General features: G+C 45.4%; 4 protein-coding genes across 5 annotated transcripts in view; 1 reads left to right on the forward strand and 3 right to left on the reverse strand.

Moving 5' to 3' along the window:
* Positions 1–2,844: 2,844 nt before the first annotated feature.
* On the reverse strand, positions 2,845–26,067 carry LOC6599797 (P17/29C-like protein DDB_G0287399). 2 transcript variants are annotated; one of them, XM_026991561.1, is made up of 5 exons: positions 26,010–26,067; positions 9,197–9,678; positions 4,426–4,514; positions 3,753–4,338; positions 2,845–3,688 (listed from the first exon to the last, which is right to left on the reverse strand). In XM_026991561.1, exons 3-5 carry the CDS (start codon positions 4,512–4,514, stop codon positions 2,903–2,905), a joined length of 1,461 nt encoding a protein of 486 aa, XP_026847362.1. In that variant the 5' UTR covers positions 9,197–9,678; positions 26,010–26,067; the 3' UTR covers positions 2,845–2,902. The 2 variants fall into 2 exon arrangements, with proteins under 2 accessions (XP_026847362.1, XP_026847363.1); XM_026991562.1 differs by lacking the exons at positions 9,197–9,678; positions 26,010–26,067 and adding an exon at positions 4,630–4,647.
* LOC113566337 lies at positions 4,632–4,934 on the reverse strand. The gene has a single exon (XM_026991580.1). The coding sequence runs from the start codon at positions 4,932–4,934 to the stop codon at positions 4,632–4,634; it is 303 nt and encodes a 100-aa protein (XP_026847381.1).
* Positions 4,996–5,226, reverse strand: LOC6599798 (probable protein arginine N-methyltransferase 6.1). Its single transcript, XM_026991582.1, has one exon. It carries the CDS (start codon positions 5,224–5,226, stop codon positions 4,996–4,998), a length of 231 nt encoding a protein of 76 aa, XP_026847383.1.
* The window catches only part of LOC6599796, a 28,053-nt gene continuing 26,270 nt past the window's right edge, over positions 24,988–26,770 (forward strand). Inside the window, exon 1 of the mRNA XM_002024930.2 lies at positions 24,988–25,014. Within this exon, the coding sequence (XP_002024966.2) occupies positions 25,012–25,014 (3 nt within the window). The 5' untranslated portion in view covers positions 24,988–25,011. The remainder of the gene's footprint in view (positions 25,015–26,770) is intronic.

Consider the following 26,770-nt stretch of genomic DNA (forward strand, 5'->3'; position numbering starts at 1 on the left):
TAATATATATGTATTTAGATATATATATATATAGATTTATGTATCTGTGACGATTTGCTTAATGCGCTTTAAAAAATTTCGCTAGTTTTGAGTGAAAATTTTCTGCGTAGTGGATCCGATTATAACTCCGATTCGATTTCTGGATTTCTGGAAGGATATGGGATGTGGGGACTGGGTAAAGGGGGGAACTGTTTTGTGGGTGTGTGATTACATTAACATAATGGTCTCCCAGGATGCCTGCGCCATTCCTCCAGCATTTTCAGTGTATTTACAAATTAATTTCTTTGCTTTGTTTTTGTTCGTTATTTAATGTTATAATTTTTTTTTTGTTATAAATATCAGTCGACGGCTTCGCATTTTCAAAACGCAGCTCGTGTGCGTTTCCATTTGTATTCTCGATTTAAATGTACAGATACCATATATATATCAGAATTAATAAATATCTACATATATCGTATCGTACCGTACTATATATATATATCATATATATCATATAAAATGTAAAATTAATTACTTGTCAATGATTGTTGATTTGTTGTTTTGTTTGAATTAATCGATCTGTTTGAATTTTAAAAAACGTAATTCAATCAATTGATTTACTATAATTTATAATTTATAATTTATCCTTTGTCGCTTTTGTTTTTGTTTTTGTTTTCGTTTCTGTTTTTGGTTTTTCATTTGATTTATAATTAGTTCTCGTTTAGTTTTCGGCTAAACATAATTCGTATAATTCATAGACTCGATCCGATCTTCGTTTAGAATTTAATTGTTTAATTTAAAAAACAGTTTTGGAGGTAGTTGAAATTAGGCCTGTTTACGTAAATTATATTTAGTTATATATTTAAATATCATACATATATGTATATGCGTGTATATGTAGCTGATTCAGCGATTTCGTTTCGACTTCGCCTCGATATTTTAGCTGGACTCACCCTTCTTTTCCTTTCTCTTTATTAATTAGTTATTAATTAGTAAATTAATCTCTACACTTTGTTTAGTTATTCATTGTCTGCGGTTTTCTGTTCGGTTTCGTTTCGCAATACTTCGGGCTATTTTCGGCTTTCCTTCCTATATCAACTTTGATCCATAGACATCGAGATATATCGTATCGTATCGTATATATTTTTATTAAAAGTGTAGGCTTGTAGGACTTTTCGGCGTAGTAAAGTTTCTCTTTTCTCCTTTCTCTTTTTCCATTCTTTTGCATTTTTTTGTTATCATATTTTTCTAGTTTTTCCATTCGCTTTTCATCTAAATTTTCGGTTAAATGTTTGTTTTAATTTCATTAAATGGATCGTAAGTTCGTGAAACCATTTTCTTTCTTTCTTCTCTCCTCTTAATATTTCTGGGATCGTGTGGAAATTGGCTTTAATCTTATGCATATATGGGTATATACATTGGATATACTGTGGATCTTATGAGGAATTATTCAATTGGATGTCTACCATCGAAAAATGATCGAAATGTATTTGAAAGAACCGCCATGTGATCGTGGCTCTCAGCAATGCTGTGTTACGTTGTTCACATTCTACCAGTGCTAGCTGACAAAAGCTGAGTGCCAATGCTCATAGTCTTCAGAAACACGACAAAATTATCCATTTGCGTGAGTGAATACAGGTGTAAAATTGTATTTAATAATTGTGCAATCCTTAAAGGCTTCTTTAAAGGCTTTATCTGATTGAATTGAATGATTCATTTTAATGACTGTCTTGCTTTTGTTAGGCACCACCTCTATGGTGTAGTTCCAATAACCAACAATTACGCAGCTGGTGGCGCCACTGAGCTAAGGATGGACTATTTTCCAACAAAAGGAAGACAGAGCCTTATCGATACTTGATCGATCTTTACAATTTTTAAAAGCACTATCTCTTATTTGCTAAATAAGGGAAAAATCAAAGAAATAAATAAAAATTAAAACGATAATTTCTCTACAATTTGGTTTACATAGATTTCATTTCATTTTTCTCGTTTTTTTGTTGTTTTTTTTTACATTGTAATTCCGTTAGCAAATATACAAATTTCAATTGAACTAAAAATTGTTTGTGTTTGTGTGGGTGTGTGTTTTGTTTTCGTGTGTTCCAGCACATGGGCCATGCATATAATAATATAGGGTATAAGGAGGGTAGCGTACAGGGTATGTGGTATAGGGAAGAAGAGGTCAGGGTGGGGCGGGGCGGGTCGGGTCGGGTCGGTTTGGGGTGGATAGAGTATAGTTAAGAGTTGGTTGGCTTCACTAAAAACTAGAGTTATTCAAACTAAAGTGTATACTATAAGTGTATTGATCATAAAATTACAATTACATATTCACTTATATAATTTGTTATTATTTCCTTCTCTCCATCGTTTCTTCACTTCTCTCTTTTCTGCATGTCTCTATTGTGGTATGGTGTCTCTTTCAAGTTTCTTTTATTTTCATTTAGCAGGCAACAAATGGAAATGATTTTAAAATAACTAAATTAAGTTTATCGTTTGTCTGTTTCTGTGTTTCTGTGTGTTGCTGTGGGAGATGCAAGGCGGCAGCGCAGCGGGTTCTCTCCTCCTCCTCCTCTTCTATTTCTCTCTCTCTCTCTCTATCTTTCTCTACTTCTCTAGCTCAGCTTACATCTCTCCTTCTCCTCTCTCTACTCGAAATTTACAAATTAAATTCTGACTAATAAACAGTCTTTTCGTACCAGCGCAACGTTGGCGACAGACCTACACAAAATAAATCTGATCGGTTAAACTTTAACATAATGTAAGCTAACATAAAAAAAAAAAAAATATATATATATATATATATATATATATAAATACATACTATATATAATATAATTATAATAATTACATATGTATCTGTAGCTATAGAGCTATATAGATAGATAGATGTATTGTGTAACTAAGAGTTAACTTAACACGAGCTCAGTTATGAGTTGGCCGCACAGTGGCTGCAATTCCGGCTATTGCAGCTGCAATGGCAGCTCATCATGCTAGAGTTGGAATTATTGCGGCTCATTGTGGCAGGGAGCAGGGACTCTGCCACTCCTTCCGCTACTCCTCCTGCTGCTGCTGCGGCTGCTGCTGCTGTCTCGGCGGGAAGATTGAAGCTACTGCTCTTGAGGAGCTGCAGGCCAGCCCCAATGGGCACACAGACGGAGAGCGGCGGCGTGGGTATCCTTTCGGGGGTGCAGCTTCCTGTCGCTGCGGGCGTTGCCACGTAGCTGTGGTGACTGCTGCCGGCGGCTGCTGTCGTCGCACTCGGATTGGTCCCGTAGCCGCATGCCGTGCTCTTCAGCGTGGCCGCATTGGAGATGGGCAGCGTGGGCAGGGGGGCAGCGGCCAGCGAGGAGGCGGACGATGAGGTGGACACACAGGACGAGGAGGCCAGCGAGGAGGCCGAGGACGACATCGAGGCGGAGGAGGCTAGTGATGGAGGCTGGCTCGAGCAGCTGCCCCCCGCCGGCGGCGACTTTGGAGAACTGATGCGTGAGAAGAACTTGGTTATGGCGTTCGGCTTGGACTTGGAGGTGGACGCCGAGGACGAGGAGGCTGTGTACGTGGACGACCCGCTGATGATGCCCCCCGTGGCGGCGGCCTGGAGCGTGGTCAGGCGGTAGCTGGAACTGCCACAGCCCGCCGAGATTTGCTCGGGCACATCCCTCACGGTCTTATTGGGCGGCGGTTTGGTGTACGATCTGGTGATCTCCGATTGCTGTTTTCGAAAAGTGAAATGTTAGCACACGTTGGGCTTTTCTATTGACTGCCGAAGGACTTACCTGGTAGCTACTCCTGATCTGCAGATGACGATCCTGTCCGTACTCGCTGTCCGGCAGTGGTACATGGTGGGGACAGCGCGGGGTCTGCTGCTGCTGCTGATATTGGTAATGTTGATGGTGGTCGTTGCTGTGGCTCTGCAGCGAGGAGCCACACGAAGACAATGAGGAGGAGCTCTCGCCCTTCCCACTCCCACTCCCGCTCCCGCTCCCCGTGTTGCCATACTTGAGTGTGGTGGCCTCGATGCCGCCTCGCGCCACATTACTACTAATACTATTGTTGTTGTTGTTGTTGTTGTTGAGCCCTGTACTGCCACTGCCACTGCCACTGCCGGTGCCACTGCCGGTGCCTGCGCTGAAGCTAGAGCTGGAGCTGTGCGTCGTTGGAGTTGTCATGCGTTGCTGCTGATGCTGATGGTGGGAATGTTGTTGCTTATTGTTGTGATGATGGAGATGGAGTGATGGTTGCTGCTGCTGCTGCTGGTGCTGCTGATTGTTGCCGGCGCTACGAATCACAGAATCGCCACGTACAGCCAAGAGCTCACGTGCCTGGAGCGCATCTACGCGCATTCTACATCTAAATTGATCCCTGCAGAGAGACAAGACAATCAATCGATGGATTAGCATTCACTTTCTCATGGGGGAGATCTGCTGTTTCTTTGATCTATCTGCCTACCTATCGTCGGGTGGTGTGCTTAATGATGTGCGGGTCGGAACGCCGAGCCGCTCCATTCCCGCGCAGCCGGCCGTCTGTACCGATAGCATCTGCAAATACAAACAGAACAGAGAATCCCATTAGAACATGCTCCACGCCAAGGGGCAGGTGAAGGGTAACAGAAAGGGAAGAAGAAATCCTAAACATATAATATATGATTATTACACTCAAAAATCCTCGTCCTGACAGCTATCCACCTCGGCCACCGTCTGGTCGCGCTCCATCATCAGCCAGCGCTTGTTGACCAAACGATTGCCAAAGTACTCCGGCAGGGCCCCCTTGAAGAACTCGCTCACATGAAGCTTGATGATAATCTCCATCTGATTTGTGTCGAATCCCTTTAGGGGGCGGAAGATGAAGCGACCCGCATAGTGCAGGAACTCTCGACGAAAAGAGCCGTCTGCAGCCAGAGCGAATTGCGGCCGCTGGCGAGACAGGGATTGCAGCTGAGGGTGCGCTGGAGATGGCATTGGCTGAACGACACATCGAAGTACAGAGTGAAGCACTCCAGGTGCCCATCCTTGGTGACCTTCAGCCGTATCTTGCATCTCGGATGAAGCCATTCTTCTTCAGCCAGCGATCCCGTGCCTCGAGCACCTCCAGGATCTCCGACTTCCACAGCAGCGAGTGACCCATCCAGTTGCATACAATCCCGTCCACTTTCTCGGGCAGCTCCAGATCGGCCACGCGCCCGTGCAGCACCTTCACGGTGTCCTCGCAGTGATTCTGCTTCACCACCAGCTCCCCGTAGTTAGTGACCATTCTTGCGGTTCAAACGAAAATTTTAGAAGCTTCGGGCAGTGCTGTGCAGTGGCCAATCGATAGGTCATTGCAGTGTGACCAACTCTCATCTGTGACTTCTTTTTTATTTCAATATCTTAAATTAATACGTCTGCCGATTTGGGATTCCCGTAAAATCGTGATAATACTTTTTTGGCTAGCTAAAATGCCCCCGCAGTCTTCAGCCACCTCTTTGTATTTGCGATAGGTCGATAGGTCTGCAATCGCAGTGTGCCCAAATCACGGCTTTGATCAGTTGCTCCGCTCTCCGCTCTCTGCCGGTGTTTTATTTAAAATCGTTGTAAAATTGTTATTTAGTGTTTATTGTGTTTGTAAAAGTGCTGTGCAGTCTTTGCCATTGTTGTTTTTTGTGTGTGTGTTTTTTTTCTAGTGTTTCAGTGCATTTTTTTCTTGATATGCTGCTCTCTGCATTTTGGCGCGATTCTTGAGCCGCCGCTATCTAAGTTTCCATACTACGTCCGAGTACACCGTTATGTTGTGTACGGCATCGTGTGTGTATGTGTGTGTGTGTAAGCGAGTGTCTATTTGAAAATGGCCATTCTCATAACTCAACATGTTCTACATTCCGTTACCTGCCCCAGCCGCCGCACCCCACCGGCCGATTGATGTGTGCAAGCGGGCATGAAAGAAAGAAATGACAAATCTCTGCAGAAACAACGGCAAATAATCGGGCACGAATATTTTCGGCAACGGTCGCGGCGGCGGTGGCCGAAAAGACTTTGTAAATTATACAAATATGCAAATGCAATTTTGTAAATTAAAATCTCGTGAAGCTATGTGGCCACCAGTCTGCGATCATGTGTGTTGTGCGAGTAAGTTCTTTTCTTTTTGGCCTGTCGTATTTTTTTGCCGCACCCTTGCAGGTTGTGTATGTGGATTATAGCGATATGTTTGACAAGCATTTTCAAATCCATAGCGCACTGAAATATATTCTTCATTAGTAGCAGTTGTCCAGTTGGCTGACTCCTTATCTTATAGCTGCCCTGGAAACGATACCCTCCGCAAGGGTATCAATATTTCGGTTCCCGAGTATAGCCTTCCACTTTCGAATTTTATTGTTTCTGTTTTTTGGGTAATCTGAGCAGCAAATATCGCATCACATTGTCTGGGGCATCTTCCGTCTCTCACTCTCTCTCTCTCTCTCTGCCTCTTTCTCCCCTCGCTCGCTGGCGGCAAAAAATTAGGTTAAAATGTTTACTCGAGCATTGCAGACAGGATTGGCAATAACCTCATTTTCTGTTGGGGGGTCTCCGTCCCCGTCTTTCCCCCTCCCCGCCACCCTCTCTGACGTAAGAGAAATTTGTGCTTTCTGATGTCGCTGTTGTTGTTGGGCGTAAGCCAGGCCATAACCGGCTCTTTCTGCATCTGTTGTTTATCTTTTTGGGTCTAACGAAAAGTGACATAATATCAGACGCAGACAGACCCTTGTGTGGGTCCCTTGTTCCTGGCAGTATCCTTGAAACTTTTCGACTTTCAATGTTTGTTTAGGCCACAAAAATGTGCCCGCCACCAGTCAACACTGGGAGGAATGAGTGCAAGGGTAACAAACAGCTGTTGCTCCACATATGTACATATGTACACACATTAACACACAGATGTACGTCTGTATGTTTATCTCGCTTACTCTCACGCTCTCTGTAAATGTAATTGTAATTTATGCAAGTCTCTGCGTGTCTGGTGCGTGCGTCTGGCATAGATAACGGTTTTAATGAAAGTTCCTCTTTCACACATCTACGCCCCGCTCTCGGCCTAATGTTAACGCCTACAACGTGTGTAACCATGCGAATGTGTGTGTGTGTGGCTCATGCGAGCACATTTTAATAATCAATTTGAATTATTCATTGGCTAACGGCGGCAAATAAAATTCGATTAAAACACAACGCCTGGCTGCCTCTGTCGACGCCGCTCTTCCGTCGCTCTGGCACTGCCTCTGCCGCTAAACGCCTTGGGTTATTAGCGGCAATTGTGTTTCCCATTGCGTTGGCAGCAAGCAGCAAGCAGCAAGAAGCCGCAAGAGCAATGCCGCCCACGCAATGTCTCCACCATGCCCCCGCGCCGTCGCCTCCCTTCGTCTTTACTGCTAAATGGCTTTGCCGACAGGCGGCGCTGGGGAGCAAGAGAGCGGGAGAGCAGGAGAGCGGGAGAGCGGGAGAGAACACTCTGAGCAATGTTGGAAGGCATTCATTTATTATATTCCAATACAGTGGAGACACCTGTCATGTGCTTGGGCCTGCACTTATCTAGAGTTCTCCCCAAGCCGACTTCCACATGGGGACCTCACTGTACAGACGCAGTTTTTCATTCATAATGTTCATTTGGCGTGGGCAAATGAAACAAAAGGCAAAAAAGAAATCTAGAAATGTAGAAAAATGAGCAAATGCGCACTGGAAGATGTCAGCAGACCGAGTAACAATTTGTCAAAGTTGCCGACTTTAATCTTTTGTAATGGGCGTGCTGGCACCTGCCCCTCATCACCTCTGTCCCCATAGTAATAGCAAATCTTAAAACCGCAATCTCCAAAGCCGCCTTAACGTCTTTGGCCACGCCGTCGTGCCTTGGCTTGGGCTTGGGCTGGGGGTCGTCCTAATGAGCGCAAGCCGAGGGAATCCACAAAATCCACAAAATCCACACATGTGGGTGCCCGCATAGAAGCCACAAGACGCGTTTGTGGAGCCCAGAGTGTGTCGTGCAGTGCAGTACGGTACGGCGGTTCCATTAAGGCGAAACCCGCCTCAAGGCCAGAGCCGGCGCAGAGTGGAAATTCAATAAGCAAATTCTACGATAAATAAGAATGGGCCACCACACCATTTAAAGTCAGGCAAATAGACAAAGCGCTGATGGAGAAATTGAATTTGTCTTGGCCATTATTATAATAAAGACGCATAAAAATGGCAGACAGCAAATGGTTTTTTTTTTCTTCTGTTTTTATGTTCTTGTTATTTTTGGGGGAGTGATAAAAATTGAATACCAAATGAGAGACAGAGTGACAGAGTGATATAGTGATAGCGAGAGAAAGAGAAAGAAAGAGAGACCGAAACAAACTTAAGGCAGACACCAAAGGACGTGCTGTGCATTCAACAAACATTGCATAACACACACACAGCATGCGAAAAGAGAGACCCGACCCAGAAGCAGTAGCAGTGGAGGAAGTGGAACCTGTAAAGGGCGTCGCGACAGAGCAGTAGGCGCAGTTACATAAGACTCGGCTCGGGCTCTGGCTCTGGCTCGTGCTCGGGCCGCTGCGTAGGCGACGACGAAAGCAATTTAAGCATGTCTGCTGCGCTGCCTGTGCCTGCCCTGCTTGCCCTGCTTGCCCTGCTTTCCCTTTCCTCTCCTCTCCTCTCCTCTCCACTGCTTGCTGTGTAGCTTCAAGGACTTTTGCCCACCGCTATGAAAATTACTGCATTGGCAGAGGGAGTGATGGGCTCGCTCTTTGTACCTCTTCCCGCTCCCTCTCTCTCTCGGTCTGTCTGTCTGCTTGGTCACAAAAGGGAATGCATGGCAGGGATATTGGCAGGCGAAGAAGGCAAAGGCAAAAGGCAGCACACAAAAAGAGAAAACTTTCGACACGTGTCTCCTTTTGGCATTCGTTTTATGGCTACACTGAGAGACATTATTGTTGTCATTCACTTGAAGTTTCATCGATCATTTATTTCTATACCTTATTATTTATTTGGATACTTTTTCAACTATTTACTTAGGTATGTACATGACCTTTGACCGATTTAGACCCTCTCGTGTTTTGTACCCTACTTTTTCTGGCCGTGCAGTCTAGAGCAGACGCGACGCGACAGCGAGGAGAGGACCAATCCCATGCGTTTCGTCCCTGTTTCCAACTGTTTCAGAACTTTTTCTTTCTACTTTTTTTTTATGTTCCTTCTTTCTTCCTTTCAAGGGGGTGGTAGGTGGTAGGTGGGTGGGAAGTACTTACGGGTACAGAATGTTCCGGCTCGGTTGGCAAAAGTGCTGTTGTTGTTGCTGCTGTCTCTGCTGCTGCTGCTGCTGCTGCTGCTTCTGCGGCGCCTGCTACTGTCTGATCCGCTGCAGCGGAGCCCAATGCGCTGTTGGAGGCGGTGCAGCTGGTGGCGGTGGCGGCGGAGGCGGTGGCGGTGGCGAGTGGTAGGGCCAGAGCAGAGATAGCCTCGTTACCCGTTACCAGTCCAATCCCCGTTGACAGCACCGCGTTGTTGCTGCTGCGCCGTCGTTGCGACGAGCGACGTTTGTGGCGTATCCTTCGCGTCGCTGCTGCTTCTAGTGTCAGTGTTGCTGTTGCTGTTGCTGCTGCTGCTGCTGTTGTTGTTGTCGTTGCTCCAGCTGCTGTTGCTGGGGCAGAGCGTAGGGCAATTGCGGCCACCAACACACTGCCGCAGGCCAAGCACACGGACAAACTAATGGCGATTAGCAACAAGCCACCTGCAACACAGAACAAATGTACGAAAAATGTTGTTAATTTTAGGTCTTAAAAAAATAACACACATTTATCTATCCTAATCTGTGGCCCAAAGTCTAGTATTTAATTTTAAGAAACTTTTTGCTTGGAGAAAGTCGAAACAATATTGTTTTCCTTTGCCGTTAAATTATTTATTTAAATAATTACCTCTGTGTTTTTTTTTTTTTTTTGGGTAAATTTAAATAATTTATTCCCCCTCACGCACTGCGTTAATTACTATAAATAAACGATACGAAACGAAACGAAACAAAACGTAAAGCTAGTACGGCCCACTGCACAGCCGAAATAACAATGAAAGAGGAAAGAGCAAGAGAAATAGACAACAGACAACAGAGCAGAAGCAACAAAAACAACAAAAAAAAACATAAGAAAAGTAAAGTAAAGTATGTACGACTGCCGCTCGCTATCTACAAGGTGCCGTACCCGTACCCGTACCCGTGCAGAGATATAGACGGACGGACAGAGGACAGGGGACACGGACACACCGCAGACGTATGCGTCTAGACTAGATAGCAGACGACTTAAGTGTGATACAAGCACACATGCGCACAATTGTAGCGGTAGTCGGCGAGCGAGAGCAACAGAGAAACAGAGAGAAAGGGAGGGCGAGCGTGTGAGTGAGTGCGCGAATGTAGGCGGACGGCAATTCGATAAACAAATAGGCGAAAAGAAGGCTATCGATGGAATGAGATTGACACAGAGAATACCTTATAATCGAAAAATAGAGAGGAGGAGAGCGAGAGTGATGCCTATGCATTTTAAACTGCTTGCATGCACTTTCACTGCATACGAACTGCTTGTATGTATGGCATGCTTGCTTGTAAACTGCTTGATGGGTGATATTAATTATATGAAGCTTATTGGATGCACTGCTTGTATGCACTGCTTCTGAACTGCTTGCTATTAATTGCCCAATGCTGGATATCAATGATACGCAACGGTGTGCCGGCCCATCTCGCACTGCTTGGTTATGTTTTCTCTCTGGGTGATCTGTCTAGACATCTGTGACCATCGTAGGGCTATATTTAGAATATCTGACCACAGCTTTCGCCCCACAAATCGATCCCAGCCATTACGCTGCACAAAACTTACGGGGTTATTTTTATACCACTTTGTATTAAAAAGTACCATTGTAACCAAAACGCTTCAATTAGTAATGGGTATTATGGGCGATATGGCAGCCACATTCCAACCGACACGGCACGGCAAGACGGGGGGACATAGAGACGGACGGCGGACAGACGCAGACCCAGACAGCGCTGATAGAACGGCAGACAAACAGAGGCCACCCGTCGCGGTCGCAGACCCTGTAACAGAGCAAACATAGACGACAACACACAGCCACAGCCACAGAATGAGAGAGATATTGTATGTACATGCGTTCGCGTTCGTTCGTTTTGCGAGAGATACACAGATACACAGATACAAAAGCGGCGATGGCTTGCGCAACAAGATTTTACAATCACACAAGCAGTAAATATCATGACGCTCTGTCTGATATTCGGTTGCAACAACAACGCCGGCAGCTACAACACGTTCAACGTTCGGTGGAACAGCGCAATTTCATCAAGGCGAAAATGACGCAGCTATGTAAACGTTGCCATCTCTATCGCACCCACTCGACCATGGGCTAGAGCCCCTCCTTACCCCCTGTACGTCCGTCTGCCTCCCGCTCTCCCTCATTCTCTGACGATCAGTGAATGAAAATGAAAATATACGACAAGATGGGGAAGGGGGAGGGGTGTGGGGTGTGGGGTTGTTTGGAGATTTTTCAGTAATTTATGATTTTAATGAAAAAGAGAAATGCTGCGCAGAAAAGTGAACAAAAAAAAACACACACAAACAAATAACAAGACCAGAAAATAGCCGAAGCATTTGATACCCTCTCGATTGGTCGGGCAACATCTTTCTGGTCACCCGAGGTCTCCGACTGGATATCAGGATATCTCTGCAATGTTTTTTTTTTTCTTTTAATCAACACTCTCTCTGGGCTCTGCAAAGGGTATTAGAGACTGGAGAGACAATTATACAACAAACACACGGCAGACACGGCAGAAAGGGGTACACGGTAGGGGTACGGGTACGGGTACGGGTACGAGTACGGGTCTTTGCATGCCAGACAGACAGCGAAAAAAGTTAATCAACTGAAATTAAAATGTACATCGCACGAAAACAAAAGCAAAAACAAGCAACAAAGTGAAAAATATGTCAACAATGTCTATGACTCGCTGACTCTCTGGCTCTCTGACTCTCACTCTGACTGTACTCCCCGCGTGTGCTTGCACTGCTTGCTCTTGCTCTTCAGCGGAAAACCGACGACGAAAAAGCACAAGTGGCAGCACTTTAGACTTTTGCGCATTCCCAGCCCCAGCCCCAGTCCCAGGCCCATTCCCGTCTCCCGTCGCCCAGTCCGCCGCTGTCCCGCGCGTCTGTCACTCAGGTTTTAACCGTCTCAGGTGACTCAACTGTTAGCCGTAGCCTATCCTACGGTCGCGGGTCGAGTCGAGTCGAGTCGCCATTCGCCAGTCACTCGCTCGAGGGCTGCCTTTTATAGCCTTTGTTTTTAGATAATTATATATTTTGTTGCTGTTGCAGTTGCTGTTTCTGTTGCTGTTGCTGTTGCTGCTGTTGTTGGGGCTACCCTGTAATCGGCTGTGGCACCACACACTTCAAAGTCCGATAATATCCATAAAAGCGAAAGATACGAATAGGGATAGGAAATTCAATTATGGTTTCATATTTCTTCTTGGAATCATCTTTACAAGCCCCAAAACAGATAGTCTTTGACGATCTACAGGGTATTCATTAAACTGATCATTCCATTTGGGTGATATGTGTGAGTGTGTGTGTTTTTTTTTTTAATTGTTGCCGCTCGTTTCTGGTTGTTGCAATTAATTTTATCGCAAGTGAAATGATTGAGCACGTCTGGGGCCACGTTTTGCGTCTGGGACTACTAATCAACTGATACCCTATAAAATAAAGGCCCAACCAGACCGCAGACCCCAGACCGCAGACCCCAGACCCATGAAAGAGAAAGGAATACATGGCAACGGTTCAAAATCTGTTTAAACGTTCGATTGAACCGCTGACGCACGTGTGGCCCCTCCGTCCCGTTTCGACTATTGAAAAGTGCTAAAATAATTGTGTGAATTTCAATTTCAATATTTGAATTGATCGCACCAGACGGCACTGGCACTGGCCCCAGTCCCACCACCAGACGGGCGTCAGACCCCCCCAAAGCCAGACGAGGGGGGGGTAGAGACGGATCGGTTCGGTTCGGTTCGGATCGGATCGGACAGTTGGCTAACACTTTTAGCCACAGCGATCGATCCAAGCAAACGACTTTCGTGGCTATTTTTATTTAATAGTGGAACGGACATTGAACGGTAGACACCAGTGGAGGGGCGAGTGCATACGGAGGAGGCGAGGGGGAGGGGGAGGGGGAGGGAAACTTGTTTCAATCTCTCTATTCGTGAAGTTCCTTGACCGAATATGTATAGAGGCAGAGATAATTCCACCATATATGTATGTACAATCGAGAGTAATTTCCCCCAAATTGCATTTGATTGAGTGCGCGAGAAGATCGCGGGATGATCCACCTTTTGGACTTGCCTTCTTTCTTTCTCTGGCTCTGTCGCACAACAAAAGTTATTAATTCAATGATTATGATCGTTGCGCTAATGACAGTCAAGTGCAGTACTTGCCCCATCCCCATCCCCATCAACACCCGCATACCCATTGCCAAATAGCCACACGGTTTTTTGGGGGCAATGCCATTGACACCTTGATTGGATGTCAAGGTTGTGTGTGGATTGTGGATATTGTGTGTGGAGCCTGGACTCTGGAGAATGTCATGCCTTTTCCTCTAGCAAAATCCATCCAACCGGCCAGAGGGCAAAGAGAGCTTTAGCAATCATAATACATTGAGATGACATTGAACTTGAAAAATCACAAAGATCTGAAATATCATTTGGTGCTCATTGTGTTGTTGTTTCGTTTGTCAGGGGTGTTGTTGTGTCGAATTTTCTACGATTAAGATGGGGGATCTGTGGATCTGTGTTTGGTAGGCAGTTTTCGAAGCACTGCTTGTTCTGTCGGTGCGTGTAAGCAGCAGAATAAGCAGTCCGTATGGGAATGCCAAGCCAACGGTTCAATGCGTACAAGCAGTTCAAGGTTGACAGCAGCACATATGAGACACAACCAGGTCAAGCAGTTCAAAGTGCAGAGAATACACCAAGCAGTGCATATGAAGCCCAGATGCAACGCAGTGCAAACATCAGGCGGAAACGAAGCCGAGGTAAAGGAAGCAGTAGACAGGCAGCAGCATCATCAGCTGACGTCAGTCGCCAGCATCGTCTGCGTCGTTTGAATGCTGTTGTTGTTGTTTTTTTTTTTGGCAAAGAATTTTTGTCTAGTTTTCAGTGCACAAAATATTACAATGTTGTCCGGGGGTGAGGGGGGGGGGGGGGGGGGGGCGGCGGAGGCTGGGGGCAAAAGATGAAAAGTCGACAAAGTCCCCACAGTCTGTGATGCATTACAGTTCTGCCTGCGCCCTGCCGCCACCCACACCGCCCCTTGAGAGAGGCCAACCCTTTTTTCCCTCTGTGTGTGTGTGTGTGTGTGTGTGTGTGTGTGTGTGTGTGCTTGCAGCTGTAGACATTGCGCACAGCAACAGACAGAAAGAGCGAGAGAGAGAGAGAGAGACGGAGAGGTAGGGAATGCAAATGAATGAACAAAATGCAAAATAAAATAAAAAATAGAAAGAAAGAAGAAAAAAAAAAACTGAAACAAACCGCAGACAGCGGCGTCGACCTCGCCCATTCCCAGGCAGCAGCGGCTGATGATGAGGTGGATACCCCCCTGCCGCACCCCCCCCGCTGTCTGTAGCTCTGCTGCTGCTGCTGCTGCTCGTGTTTGCCGCCTGTCGTTTGACCTTTAAGCGATGCGAGTGCATTCCAACAACAACAACAAGAACAACAACAGCGTGAGGGGGAGAGAAATTCCCATTTTGAGGTTGATTTGTTCAAGGGGGTGACTGGGTGGGGCATTGGGGGTGGCAGCCCCGTTCCTCTCTTGCTGCTTTCCCATTTTCCAATTTGCAAACGCATTTAATTAGTGTGGAAAATCACGTGGCTAATTGTGTAAATGCCGGCGTATGCGCAATATTTCAAATACATTCAAGCGATTACGTATACGCAGCGTTTACGGCATTTTTGCATGCGATGTGTTTTGTTTGTCGCGGCATTTCATCATCTTTCCAAGGTTCAGCGACATGACATTCTTGGCGGTTCCAAGCGGGGGGATACCCCACAGCCCCCCTAATGGCTGTAGAATTGCAATAATTCGATCTCCTTGGAAGCTCTTTCGGCTTCAATTGACTTTCCTTTAGCGGCACACTCTTTGCTCAAGTATCAATCGGTGATGCCCGCCTTGGGTTGCCCCATTTCTCCTCTTTCTGCCTTCTCATATTTCCCATTTCCCCCCCACCTCTCCAGCCCCCATCAGCCCCCTTTCTTTTCCACTCGTATTTCTCCACCACTCGTGCCTTATTTGCAACATTGTGTCATACTTTCGTGTTGACTTTCTTTTTCATTTGTTTATTTTTCGATTGGTTCGTATTTTTTGCATGCCCCCCCCCTCCACACACCCCTCTCTCCGACCCACTGCCGTATGTTGATTGTAGAGTTTTCTGTTCTGTTCGGTTCGGTTCCGTTCTGTTTGTTTGTGCCACTGCCACTGCCACAGATGATGATTCCGATGGATGGTGACTGCGGAATGGCGAATGGCTTGCAAATATTGACAGAGGCTTCGAAATATTACGCAAAAATTGTGTGGAGGATCGGATCCGTGTTTAACTTTTGTTTCATTCTTGTGTGGCATGTGGCATGTAGTCCTCCCCAGCAGTAGTCAGTGCCCCGCGGCCAATGACATGACTCATTGACCTGGTTTAGGAGGGCGGTAGCCTCTCCCCCCCTTGTCTGCCGCCACCCTTTCAGCCTTCGTATAGCGCCCCATAAGTGGGTCAGTGGGCGTGTCAAAAACCGCGGTGGCTGGGGTGGTGGTGGGGGGGGGGGGGGTCTAGCCTCTCAGACCGAAAAAACTAGTTCATGCGGGGCTCGTTTTCTGCTTTTTCTGGAAGGGGAAACAATAGAAAAAAACACAAAGGCCTCAAGTATCGCACCACCTCTCTCCCTCTCTCTCTCTCTCTCTTTCTCTGCAAAACTGTGTCAACGTTTTGCAACACTGTCTCCGGGCTGGGAGGCATTTACTGCTGCTTGACTCACAAAAACTCATCGATTAGTCAGCCAACGAGGAGAGGAGGGTGGAGAGCGGTACAGGGAGAGTGCATTTCTATGGCATTTACTTGAGATACTCACTCGAGAGCCGTGCCCCAGAAGGAAGAAGTCCAGAGATTGATTCCATTTTGTGGGTATTTGTATTTCATCATCCAATGTTCCCATTGATCAATCACCCAGTCAATCAATCAGTCAATCAGTCAGTCTTCCACCGCTGTTCTCGGCCTTTGTTTTTCCATCTATCACCCAAAGGTGCAGGCAGCCGTGCAAATTGGTAGTAGCGCGTGTGGCTAATTTATAATTTATATTTTTCAGAGGCGAACCAGCCCCCAGGCCCCCGGCCCCCCCCTTGCCCCATATACATGTCCGATATGTTGGTTTAATTTCTGCCCGTATTCCGGCCAAACAAAATGATTAGTGAAAGCCTATTAATGGTTTTTAAATCACATTAATTGATTGATAATGTCACAAAAAAGGTTCAACCATCAATGGGCGGACGTTGTGGCACGGGAATAATTGTCGTATATGCACATACACGTACACATGTGTGTATGTATGTGAATGGCAGTAGTATGTATGTATGGCGCTTTGGTCAGATTGGACAGATTAGTCGACCACGATATAATTAAAGACTCGGGGATTAATCGCGGGTCGGGTTTTGCCTGTGTGGAATATTTCTGTGTGCTGGAATGTTAATAATTATATAGAAATTTGCACAAAAAACTATATTTTATAAGCTCCGTAATATGTTTGCACTGCTTTGTGTGTGCAATGTACGGAATGGGCACAGAACACTGCTTAAGGTCGAAAATAGTTTGATAAATGGATACTCTATTGCTTTGCACTGCTTGCCAGATATTCTGTACGAATGGTTAGCCCTTTAACCTTTTCACACTGCTTGCGAACTGTTTGTAACGGCTTATAATGCTGTGTACCTCTGCTTAGATCAAGGGCCAGGCATTGCTTTTAATTTGATCGGCACTGCTTGATTGTTTATTTAAAGGTAAGAACACGATTCTCAATTCTCCAAGAACCGTGTATTACTGCTTACAACTGCTTATTAGCATAAACAATTATTAGGAATATTTCTAATCTGTTTGTATCTCCTCATATTTCTCCTATAAATATTTCCCTCTCTGTCTCTCCTTCGCGGGCATAAACACAAAACACAAACAAATACGAAAATTCATTAGAAATCGCTTAAGCCTCGCGCTTCAAGTTCCGCAAAGGTTCTGTTTCCCGAAGTATAATCGATTTTTCTTACATGTCTTCTCTGTGGGAGACAGAGACAACAGGAGACAGGAGGGCGAGCGGCGGGGAGTGGAGAGTGAAGAGTGGGACAGACAATAAGCCGGGACAACCGCGTCGGCACTTCCACTTTGATGTTTGCCCGCCCTCCTGCTCTACCGTTCTGTCTGGCTGTCTGCCTGTCTGCCTGTCTCTCTCTCTCCCTGTCTATTGTAATCCAAGTCGTTTTGCCCAAACTCGGGGAAAAAGCAAGCCAGCAAGCAAGCAGTACTTGAAAGATGAAAGCCGAAAAGGGGTAACTGTGCTCCGCTGTGCCTCCAATGGGGGAGGGGAAGAATGGGGATCGAAAGAAAAACAATCAAGCCAGCCCCATCCATAGCCAGAGTCGGATTCGCAGTCGCCGAGTCGTGTGTCGTGGCATTTCGATCTATCTATGCTAATTGCATTTCATTGAAATTAATGTCTGCGCATCCATCGTCGTGGCAGGGTCAAGTCGTTTATTAGCCCCTCCCTCTGCCTCTGCCTCTGGCTCTGCCCCCTCTGTGTGGCACGCAGTTAATCTGTCTAAATGTTGCAACAACAGTGGCAGCAGAGAACATAAATTGTGTGTCTACAGACCACAGTAAAAACAAACAACAAAAAATCAAGCAAAACTAAAGTTAAAATGTCAGACGATGTCAACGCAATGCCATTTTTTTGCGGCAGAGGGTATGAGGCCTTCGAGCTGATGCTTACCCTACAGTTTACACATAACTCTTTCAAAGTCTATGCACTGCTTGCATTGTAGAGTACTAAATGCCAGGGATCTTACACTTCTACACTGCTTGGAGGGCTAAAAGATGACGCTGTTATGTGGGATAACACTTTCAACTGCTTACAACTACGAATGTGAACTTCTTTGAATGGTTTCGCAATTTTTCAACTAGAAGTTTGCACTGCTTAATGGTGAATACATCTTTGAACGGTTAAACACCTACTTTGAACTGCTTGCAACAGCTTTGTTTACTTCTTATGCTAGAAAGGGAATATCGAAAGGGGGATATACCCTTCTTTACCTCCTTCCCCATTTTCCCCCTTTTCCTTTGTATTTTTTTTTTTGTTTCTATTTTAATTTTTTTTGTTTTTGTTGTTGCACTGCACAAATCCCCGCCACTACAATGGCAACAACAATTCAACGATGACAATGTTTTCAAATTTATTTATAAATATACACTATTTTTTGTTGCTGTTGTTGTTGTTTTTGTTTGTGAACATGACGCGACAATTTGTCTGTCTATTTTTGAACATGGTTTTTCCATCTCTCTCGCACTCGCAGTCGCTCTCGCTCTCACGGCGCTGGCAGCCACTGCCTCTGCCCAACGCTGCTCTGCCGCACGCTCTTTAACCGAGATCCCAAATTGTGTCCGACATCGCAGAATTTTTCGGGGATGTACACACGGGAGTACCCTTGCTGGCAGTGCCACAACCCCAGCCCCCAACCCCCAGCCCCCAACCCCCAACCCCCATCCCTGAGAGATCATTCATTTTGAGCAGAAAAAGAAGACAAAACACACACGAGGCCTACAACTATCTCTCTCTCTCTCTTTCTCTCTCTGTCTCTGTCTCTTTCCCATCCACTTTTTTAGCAGACATAGAAATATATTATATATATGTATATCTATACGTATGTGTATATTTTTGATATTTTCTGCAGGAATTTAAGTTTCTGTTTTTCCATTTGTCGTATTTTTTGTTGTTGAGAATTTTCTTGTTTCTTGTTTCTGTTTTCTCCTCTCTCTAGCACGTGGAAATTTATTGGATGGTGTGTTAGGGCCTCCCCCCCCCCCCCCCATTCCCCAGTGCCTCCCCTCCCCCTTTGGCCTGTCTAGCATTTTATTATCAGCAGACATTCATTCGTTTACGGAGTACAAATACAAATAAAAAATATAAAAAAAAACCACATATAATCGTATATTTTCTATGATTTCATTTGTAATCAGTCGCGGGGGCACTCATTGATTCAGAACTCACTCTCTCTCACTCACTCCCTCTCTCTCTGTCTCGCTTTTTCCCTTTCCAGTGTGTGCACGTGTGCGATTCCCCCAGACCATATCGATTCATCCGTCCAGACATATAGAAGTCTGGAAGGGGGGGGTATTAACCGACGCGACGGAATGACGTGATTATATGCCGCACACACACACACACACACACACACACAGATATGTACGGGTGTGGGCGATGGATGGGTGGTGGGTGGAGCAGGCTTTGAAGGGATTTCCTTTAATTGCTGTCTGCAGCGGCGAAAAATACAACACAAAAGCCAAAAGCCACACGAAAACCCAGACAGAAAATAATCTTGCGTAACGATAAAATATTTGACCTACTTTTAGAGCGGGGGGGGGGGGTGGTAGGGGAGTGGGGGGGGTGGAGCCAAAAAACATTTCAAGCAGCAGGAAACAGCAGGCAGGACCTCTGCCACATGCAACATTTTGCCATTCCGGGGGTCGCCTCCACACGCGAAACGCAAATAAATCATTGATGAAGTCACACACACACACACACACACACATGCACAGTAGTGTGTGTGTGTGTGTGTGTGTGTGTGTGTGTGTTCGTTTCGCTTCTCTCGTGCCTCACATAATGTAGGCCAAAGGAGGTCTCTCCTTCCTACCTGTCCATTCCGCTGCTCCTTCTCCCCCCTCCCTCGAAAGCCTTAATTTATGGGGGCGTGGCTTTTGGCCAAGTCAAAAATACAAAAAAAATACAAAAAACACGAAGAGAGATAGCGAGAAGAATCCACGGGGCCTTCCGAGTTCCGAGCCTTTCGAGCCAGGGGTCTGGTCTGCCGATTGTCGAGACAAATTTCCAAGAAGCAAACGATTCTATTGTTGTGGCAGCAAGGCACAGCATGCTGGAGCGGGGGAGTAGGGGGGGTAGCAGCGGAGTCAAGTGTCTGGTGTTCTTCAGCCAGACAGAGAGATCCGCTGCTGCTGCTGCTGCTGCTGTGCTTCTGCGATAGTCAGCTTCCGTTTCTAGGCCCACATTTTTCGATGATGGAGAGGCTGCTTGCCGCTTATCAGAGACTGCCGCCTACCCCGCACCCCTTTCTGGCTTCGAGCATCCGCTGATGTCTGGGGCCTCCCTTCGCTTATCTTCCGACCTCTTCCTCCCTCTCTGCGCCTCTCAGGCACCGCACAGTGGTGGCATGACGTGGCACAAGTCAGGGTCGGGTACCGTGATACCGTAATGCCGTGATACCGTGTCATCAGACACCTTTTCCCTTCCGACTGCGTCGTTTTGCGAGGTTCTGGTTTCTGCTTCGGATGATTTTCTCATGAAATGCACTCCCATTACAGGTGTGTGACAGATAACGAACGGGTGCCACTGGGTGCCACTGGGAGCCACTGGAAGCCTCCTCCTTTTCATCGAAATAAAGAATGTTTTGCTTTATCTAAAAACTCAGATTTCCCTTTCGAAATAGAAGCCCTCCCCCCCCACCCCGAACAAAATGCAATAGTTTTGTTCGTCCAATTTCCTGCTGATTCTTCGTTCTGAAAAACTAAACTGCAAAATCAGGTGCTTTTTGTATGGGATTCCAATGGCAGAGCCAACCATGAAGTGGAAAATTACAGCAAATAAATGGGTTTTGTGGTACGTTTTTGGAAGATTCTGGGATCAGCAAAATATTAACTATGAATTTCCACTTGCCCCAAAGGCAAAACTCCATTTTATTCCGAATAGTGTCTTAAGGTATTGAGAACTGCTTCTCTGCACTGCTTTCGATGGCTGTTTCTTCTGCTTCCTAGCACTATTTATGTTTACACTGCTTCCCCCACTGCTTCTTCGCACTGTTTCTTCCCACTGCTTCCATTTGAACTGATTCTTCCCCCTCGCGTCTGCTCAGATGAGAAATTCTTTTTCGTCTATCGTCTGGCTCTTGTCTTTCCGGATTTCATTCTGTCTGGATTTTGGTGTCCAGATTTGCTAATCATTGTAACGCCTACACGCGCACACCTACACTCAAACTAATATACATATATACATAGTATGGGAACGAAAGAGAGAGAGCGAGATTGGGAATATATTCAGAAGTCTGACACTGGGACGGATTACGATTTACATACCCGAACCGCGACCCCCGAGAGAGAGAGAGAGGAAGAGAGATAGGTAGCGGTAGGGGACGGAAAGGGGGAGAGAGGCTTGTTTGAGGAGTCGCTGATTGGCGACCCGACTGGCCCCGATGGAGGCAGGAAGACAAAAAGTCTATCAAAGCCGGCTTTATTTTTATTTTTATTACATAATCTCCTGCTGCTTCTGCTTCTGCCTGTCTTTTAATCTTTAGAATCTCAGCCTCTCTTTAATCTTTCTCTCAACCGCTCTCTCCCCGTGTCCGTCTCCGTCTCTCTATCTATATTCCTCCCTCTCTTGGGGGACTCTTGGAATCGCATCGAATTGGCATCAGAAATCAGGCAAAGACCGCATGTCACAATCGATTAGCGATTTTTCAGCCTGTCTGGTCTGTCCGGTTGTTACGGTGTTCGGTTCGCTTTTCGCTTTTCGTTTTTCGTTTTTCGCCTTTGGAACTATGAATACGATTACGAATACGAGACCACGAGAGAATTCCACAGCGGCCGGTCTCCTCTTCTGTGACGATAGCTGGAAATACGTATAGACTTTAGACAAAAGAAAGCCCCCACACACTCCAGCAGATATTCATAATTTATAATTTATAGAAACTCTTTGGAAATTAGCATCTTCGGCTTTTGCGCTTGGAGAAAATGTCTCTGGCGCATCTCTGCCGGATATCGAGGAGACGAACGGTGCCCGGCTCCGTTCCCTCTCGATAAGGCAACAAAATCAGAAAAGACGCAGATCAAAATATACCCATACTCTCGTACATTTCGGAATCGCGATGTCTGTAGAAAAGTCGCCAAAAGACAGCGAAAACAATGGAAAAAAGGCAACAGCAAATGGCAGAAACAAAAACAAAAAACCAAAAACAAATAAAAAACGACCAAAACGAACACACACACACACACACACATCCAGAAAAGTAGTAACAACAATCAAGAGAAACAGTAAAAACGAAACGAAATGAAACACAAAAAAAAATTTCAGACTTCGACCCAGACAACAACCGACGGATCGACAGAGCGACCGCCGGGACTGATTCCGATTGGAACATGAATGGACGGGTGTATGGGTGTTCCAGTGTGTTCCACTGACCGTGTGTATGTGTGTAGAGTTGATTATGAACTCTAATGATTCGCTTTTTATACAGAGAATAGACGAGAGTAGAGTAGAGAGTGGCATGGAAGCGGGTATGCCCAAATAGTGGTGTGGTTGTTGACTTTTCATTCAGCAAACATGTCAGTGTTTCATTGCCAATGTTCCTAACCTCATTTACAGTAGATCCTTCTAAGAAGCGGAAGGTTTAACCGGTATAAAGTTTAGGAATCTTGAAATATCTGTAGGATATTATTAGCTGAGAAGCAGTGTGAGAAAGAAGCAGTAGAAGTTTGAGAACCAGTAGATTGCCTCGAAGAAGAAGCAGTGTAAACATGAAGAGTATCCACTGGACTCTGGAGTGCCAGAATGCCGGTAAAAATAAGGGTATGGGTATTCCATGAGACCCCATCATTCCACAGACACAGACAGAGAGATGTGGCCCCTCTCCTGCCTCCCTTGAGGCGCTCAGCTGAAGATCAGCGGCTGATTTTTGAGGGTGCGTTGACCAATGCTTCACGAGGCGGCACGTGATTATCTGGACAGGAATCACGGTTCACAGAGAGACTGAGAGACAGGAGGAGCTGGAGCTGGAGCTGGTGCTGGTGCTGGAGCTCTCTGTTGCACTGCCAAATAATGACCTTGGGGAATGTTGTCGCTCGTCAGTCGTCAGTCGTTAGTCGTCATTCGGCAGCGGCTCTAATCTCGTGTTCTGTTGCTGCGGCGTTGCGGTGCGGTGCGGTGCCTGGTCATGTGGGTGGCGCGGGTTGACGCTGTGTTTGACGTCGCTGCCTGCTGCGACGGACAGGTGCTCAAGTCCATGGGCTCCTATCTCTGTTCTGTGTGCGCCGGCTGTGGACTCTTTTCAGCAGAAATTCATGATAAGACGTTACTCTTGACTTGACTTTACCCTCCCTCCGTTCCACCACCATCCCGCCGTGCATTCGGCTCTCCAGAAGCCAAAGAACAGACGCAGAACCATACAGAGCCCAGACCTCACGCCCAGACCCAGACGGAGACCGAGAGACCCGCCGCACAGACCAGACCAGACCGGACCAGACGCTTGATAAGCGACAGAGGGAGACGGACTATGGCGCAAAAAAAAAACAAAAGACCTTGATTTCGTGAGAGAGAGAGAGAGAGAGAGTGCTTGAGGGTCTCCCTCTTACTCTCCTTCAGCCGTCAGCTGTTTAATTAGCTTTCGATTAATTAACTTGTCAGTCGAGCTTCTGTTTCTTCTTCTTTCGCTCGATTTCTACTCGATTTTCTCATGAACTTTTAATTTAAACTTTTATTTATGCCAAATTCGTATTATTTTATGCGAAATTTGTATTAATTTATTAAAATTTGCTGATTTTTGCAGTAATTTGTATTCAATTTGTATATATTGAATGTGTTGATAAGCAGTGCAAGCATTAGATAAGCCTGTCAAGCAGTTTGGAGATCTAGGATTCAGTTTCTAAGCAGTTGAATAGCCAAACAAGCAGTGGATTGCATCAGATCATGTCAAGAAGCAGTGCCGGAATGGTTGTAGTAGCAGTAGAAGAGGGAGGCTCTTTCGGGGTCTCCGGCAGGGCGTATGCGTAACATTCTTATGCTTGGCATTCCCCCATTTCTTCTTTCACGAAGAAAGAGCTGCCCGAGCCCCGAAGCTGTTGAAGGGAAAAGGGTTGAGGAAAGAGGGGCTCTGGGGCAGGTAGAAGGTGGAAGGTAAACGACAAAGCAGCGAGAAATCTTCTACGCTTTGGTGTTCCATGCGAGTGTCCCCTCTTCACCACTACCCCCCTCCACTCACCCCACTGCCACTGCCACTGCCACTCTCTGTGTGCGAGTGTTTCTCTGTGTGAGTGCGAGTGCGAGTGTGAGACAATATCTATGTGCAAAGCAGAGAGCAGAAAAAAGCTGAGACTACGACTAAGACTCTGAGGCACAGGCAGAGGCAGAGGCTCACACACGAGTGTGAGAGCGGTGTAGTGGGGTGTGCTGGCGCTGGTGATGGTGCTGGTGTGTGGTGGGACAAGAGGCAGAGGCACAGAGCCACAGAGCCATAGAACCAGAGCTAAAGCCAAGGCAATACTCGCCACCAAGAGGAGCCACAGAGCCACAGAGCCACGGCTGATGGAGCTCTTGGCTTACGCTTACGCATGGGTTCATTGAACGGAAGTGATTTGCCTACTGCTCTCAGAGAGAGAGACAGAGAGAGAGAGCGAGAGCGAGTAGGAGAAAAGGTGGGTAGAGTGCCACACGCGACTTTGACTTGGTTTTGTTCTGCTTTGTTTTGGTGGAACTCCGAAATAAATACAAATAAAACTTCTTCTGGGAAATGCTTGGGCCTAAACGATGCTTCAAATGTCTTAATCTCAGCCAACGAATCTCTAAACTGTATTTAATGCTTGTTTAGGTTTAGTTCAAAGGCAGGAAACGTGAAGATTTACACTAGATTTCTGCTTAAATCAACTTATTCTCAAGTTTTGCCCCATCTACCATAAATATAAAGCGTTTGTTTCGTTTCAGGCAAATTGTGAGCAACAAGAAGACTTTTCAATGGTAAGTGAATATCTAAGAATGATCATAATAGATCTAATTCTCTTAAGAGAACCTATAAATCATCCAAGGAATGTTTGGGCATTAACAAAATGAATCAAATTCCTTTGCAAAAAGGTTTTCAAAGAGCGTTTCCAACGAATTTGTATGAGACCTTTTTGAAAGACCAGAAACCATAAATTATACAAAAATTGTTTGGACAAAGCCTTCTTAAGAGACCACGAACCAATCCGATCCCACCCAAAATGTATCTAGTATCTATATCTTTGGTATGGCATATACTATAGGCGTGTTTTTCCCTCGGCTTCCGTCCCCTACCGTCCCGTGTGCTAATTTATTACAACACTTTTTATGACAGCCACAAAACACACAAATATTAAAGGGTTTTAAAAGCATTCAAAAATGCTTTAAAACAAATGTTTTATATTCGCTTTTTTGTTGGTTTTTGTTGGTTTCTATATACAAGATATTGTATCTACAGATACTACACGGTAGAATGGCGGGGAATCTATCTTTTTGAAGAGATGACTGTGTATCTGTATCTCTTCGTTTCGTTTTCCCCCTCCCCTCCCGAGATAGTGTGGCCAGTGGCCAGTGGCCACATACCATCGCTGATTTCAGAATTTATTGCATTTCTGTGGACAGGGGACAGGGGACAGTAGACAGTTTTTTTTTGACTGGATTTTGTATCTCTTTCTCTTTTTTCGCGCGTGTGTGTGTGTGTGCGTGTGTGTTTTTTTTTAATGAATTTTTATTGTTTTTCTTTCGGTCTCGAGAGGGTGGGTTCAGCGAGGGGGTGGGGTTCGGGTGTGTGTTGACAGGAAGTCGCCGGAATGCGATTTATAGAGAGCAGATCGCGTATCGTATCGGCCTATGAATAGCGTATAATTAACAGTGGGGCTCCCTTATGAATGAAACTATGTTCGTCCCTGATGGATGGATGGATGGATGGACTGTCGGTGGAGAAGGGGGTTTGCTTTTTTGTTTTTGTGGCTTACCTTTTGCTGAATTTTGGCCTTTAGTTTTATATTTTTGGGTTCAATTTTGTTTAACTATTTTAGTTCTAACTTTTTTGTTTTGTATAGATTTAGATTTAGATTTAGATTGATTTAGGAATTCCTCTAAAATTTCCTAAATTTTGCTTGAATTATTCGCTCGTTTTTTCTCTTGTTTCGACACTTGTTTTGGTCACACTTTTGAACGTTTAATTTTTCTAAGCCATGAAATTTATTTACAGGATTTTTCTTCGCTTTTGTTGTGGCTTTTACTCGTATTTTTTGTGCATTTTAATGAATTGTTTTTACGCATTATTTCTTTCTTTTTTTGTGCTGCTGTTTTCTCGGCTGTGTTGATAATTTCCCCTTTTTTGCATTGGTTTTTACTTGCTTTGTTGTTGTGTTTTTTTTCTTTCTTTCTTTCTTTTTTTTTGTGTTATTATATTTTATTTATGTATTTTTTTGCGGCGATTAGGAATGCTTTTGAGTACAGGAACGCTGGCTGTGTGTGTGTGTGTGTGAGTGTTGTATATCTGTGTGTTGTGTAGCTGCTGATGTATCTGTAACTGTAGTTGTATCTTCTGTTTATTTTCTGCTATTTATTTTCTGCATATGTTTGTTTGTTTTTTGTTTCTTTTCACAGTTCATAAAAAAAATGGTTACTTAAAAAAAAATATTGGTTGCATTTGTGGCTGATATTTTGTTTGCGATTAGTTGTAGATAGATTTGTGTTGCTGCTTTTCACTGCTTGTTTCTACTGCTTA

Source organism: Drosophila persimilis, unplaced genomic scaffold (genome assembly GCF_003286085.1).
Source record: "Drosophila persimilis strain 14011-0111.01,24,50 unplaced genomic scaffold, DperRS2 tig00000676-arrow-arrow-pilon, whole genome shotgun sequence".
NCBI classification, from domain to species: Eukaryota; Metazoa; Arthropoda; class Insecta; order Diptera; family Drosophilidae; genus Drosophila; species Drosophila persimilis.

Excerpts from the sequence above, each read along its gene's own strand:
- LOC6599797 (XM_026991561.1), bottom strand. The coding sequence starts at position 4,514 with ATGCTATCGGTACAGACGGCCGGCTGCGCGGGAATGGAGCGGCTCGGC. Across the intron at positions 4,339-4,425 it reads AGCACACCACCCGACGATAG|GGATCAATTTAGATGTAGAA; the intron begins GTAGGCAGATAG and ends GTCTCTCTGCAG. Across the intron at positions 3,689-3,752 it reads AGATCAGGAGTAGCTACCAG|CAATCGGAGATCACCAGATC; the intron begins GTAAGTCCTTCG and ends TTTCGAAAACAG.
- LOC113566337 (XM_026991580.1), bottom strand. The coding sequence starts at position 4,934 with ATGCCATCTCCAGCGCACCCTCAGCTGCAATCCCTGTCTCGCCAGCGG.
- LOC6599798 (XM_026991582.1), bottom strand. The coding sequence starts at position 5,226 with ATGGTCACTAACTACGGGGAGCTGGTGGTGAAGCAGAATCACTGCGAG.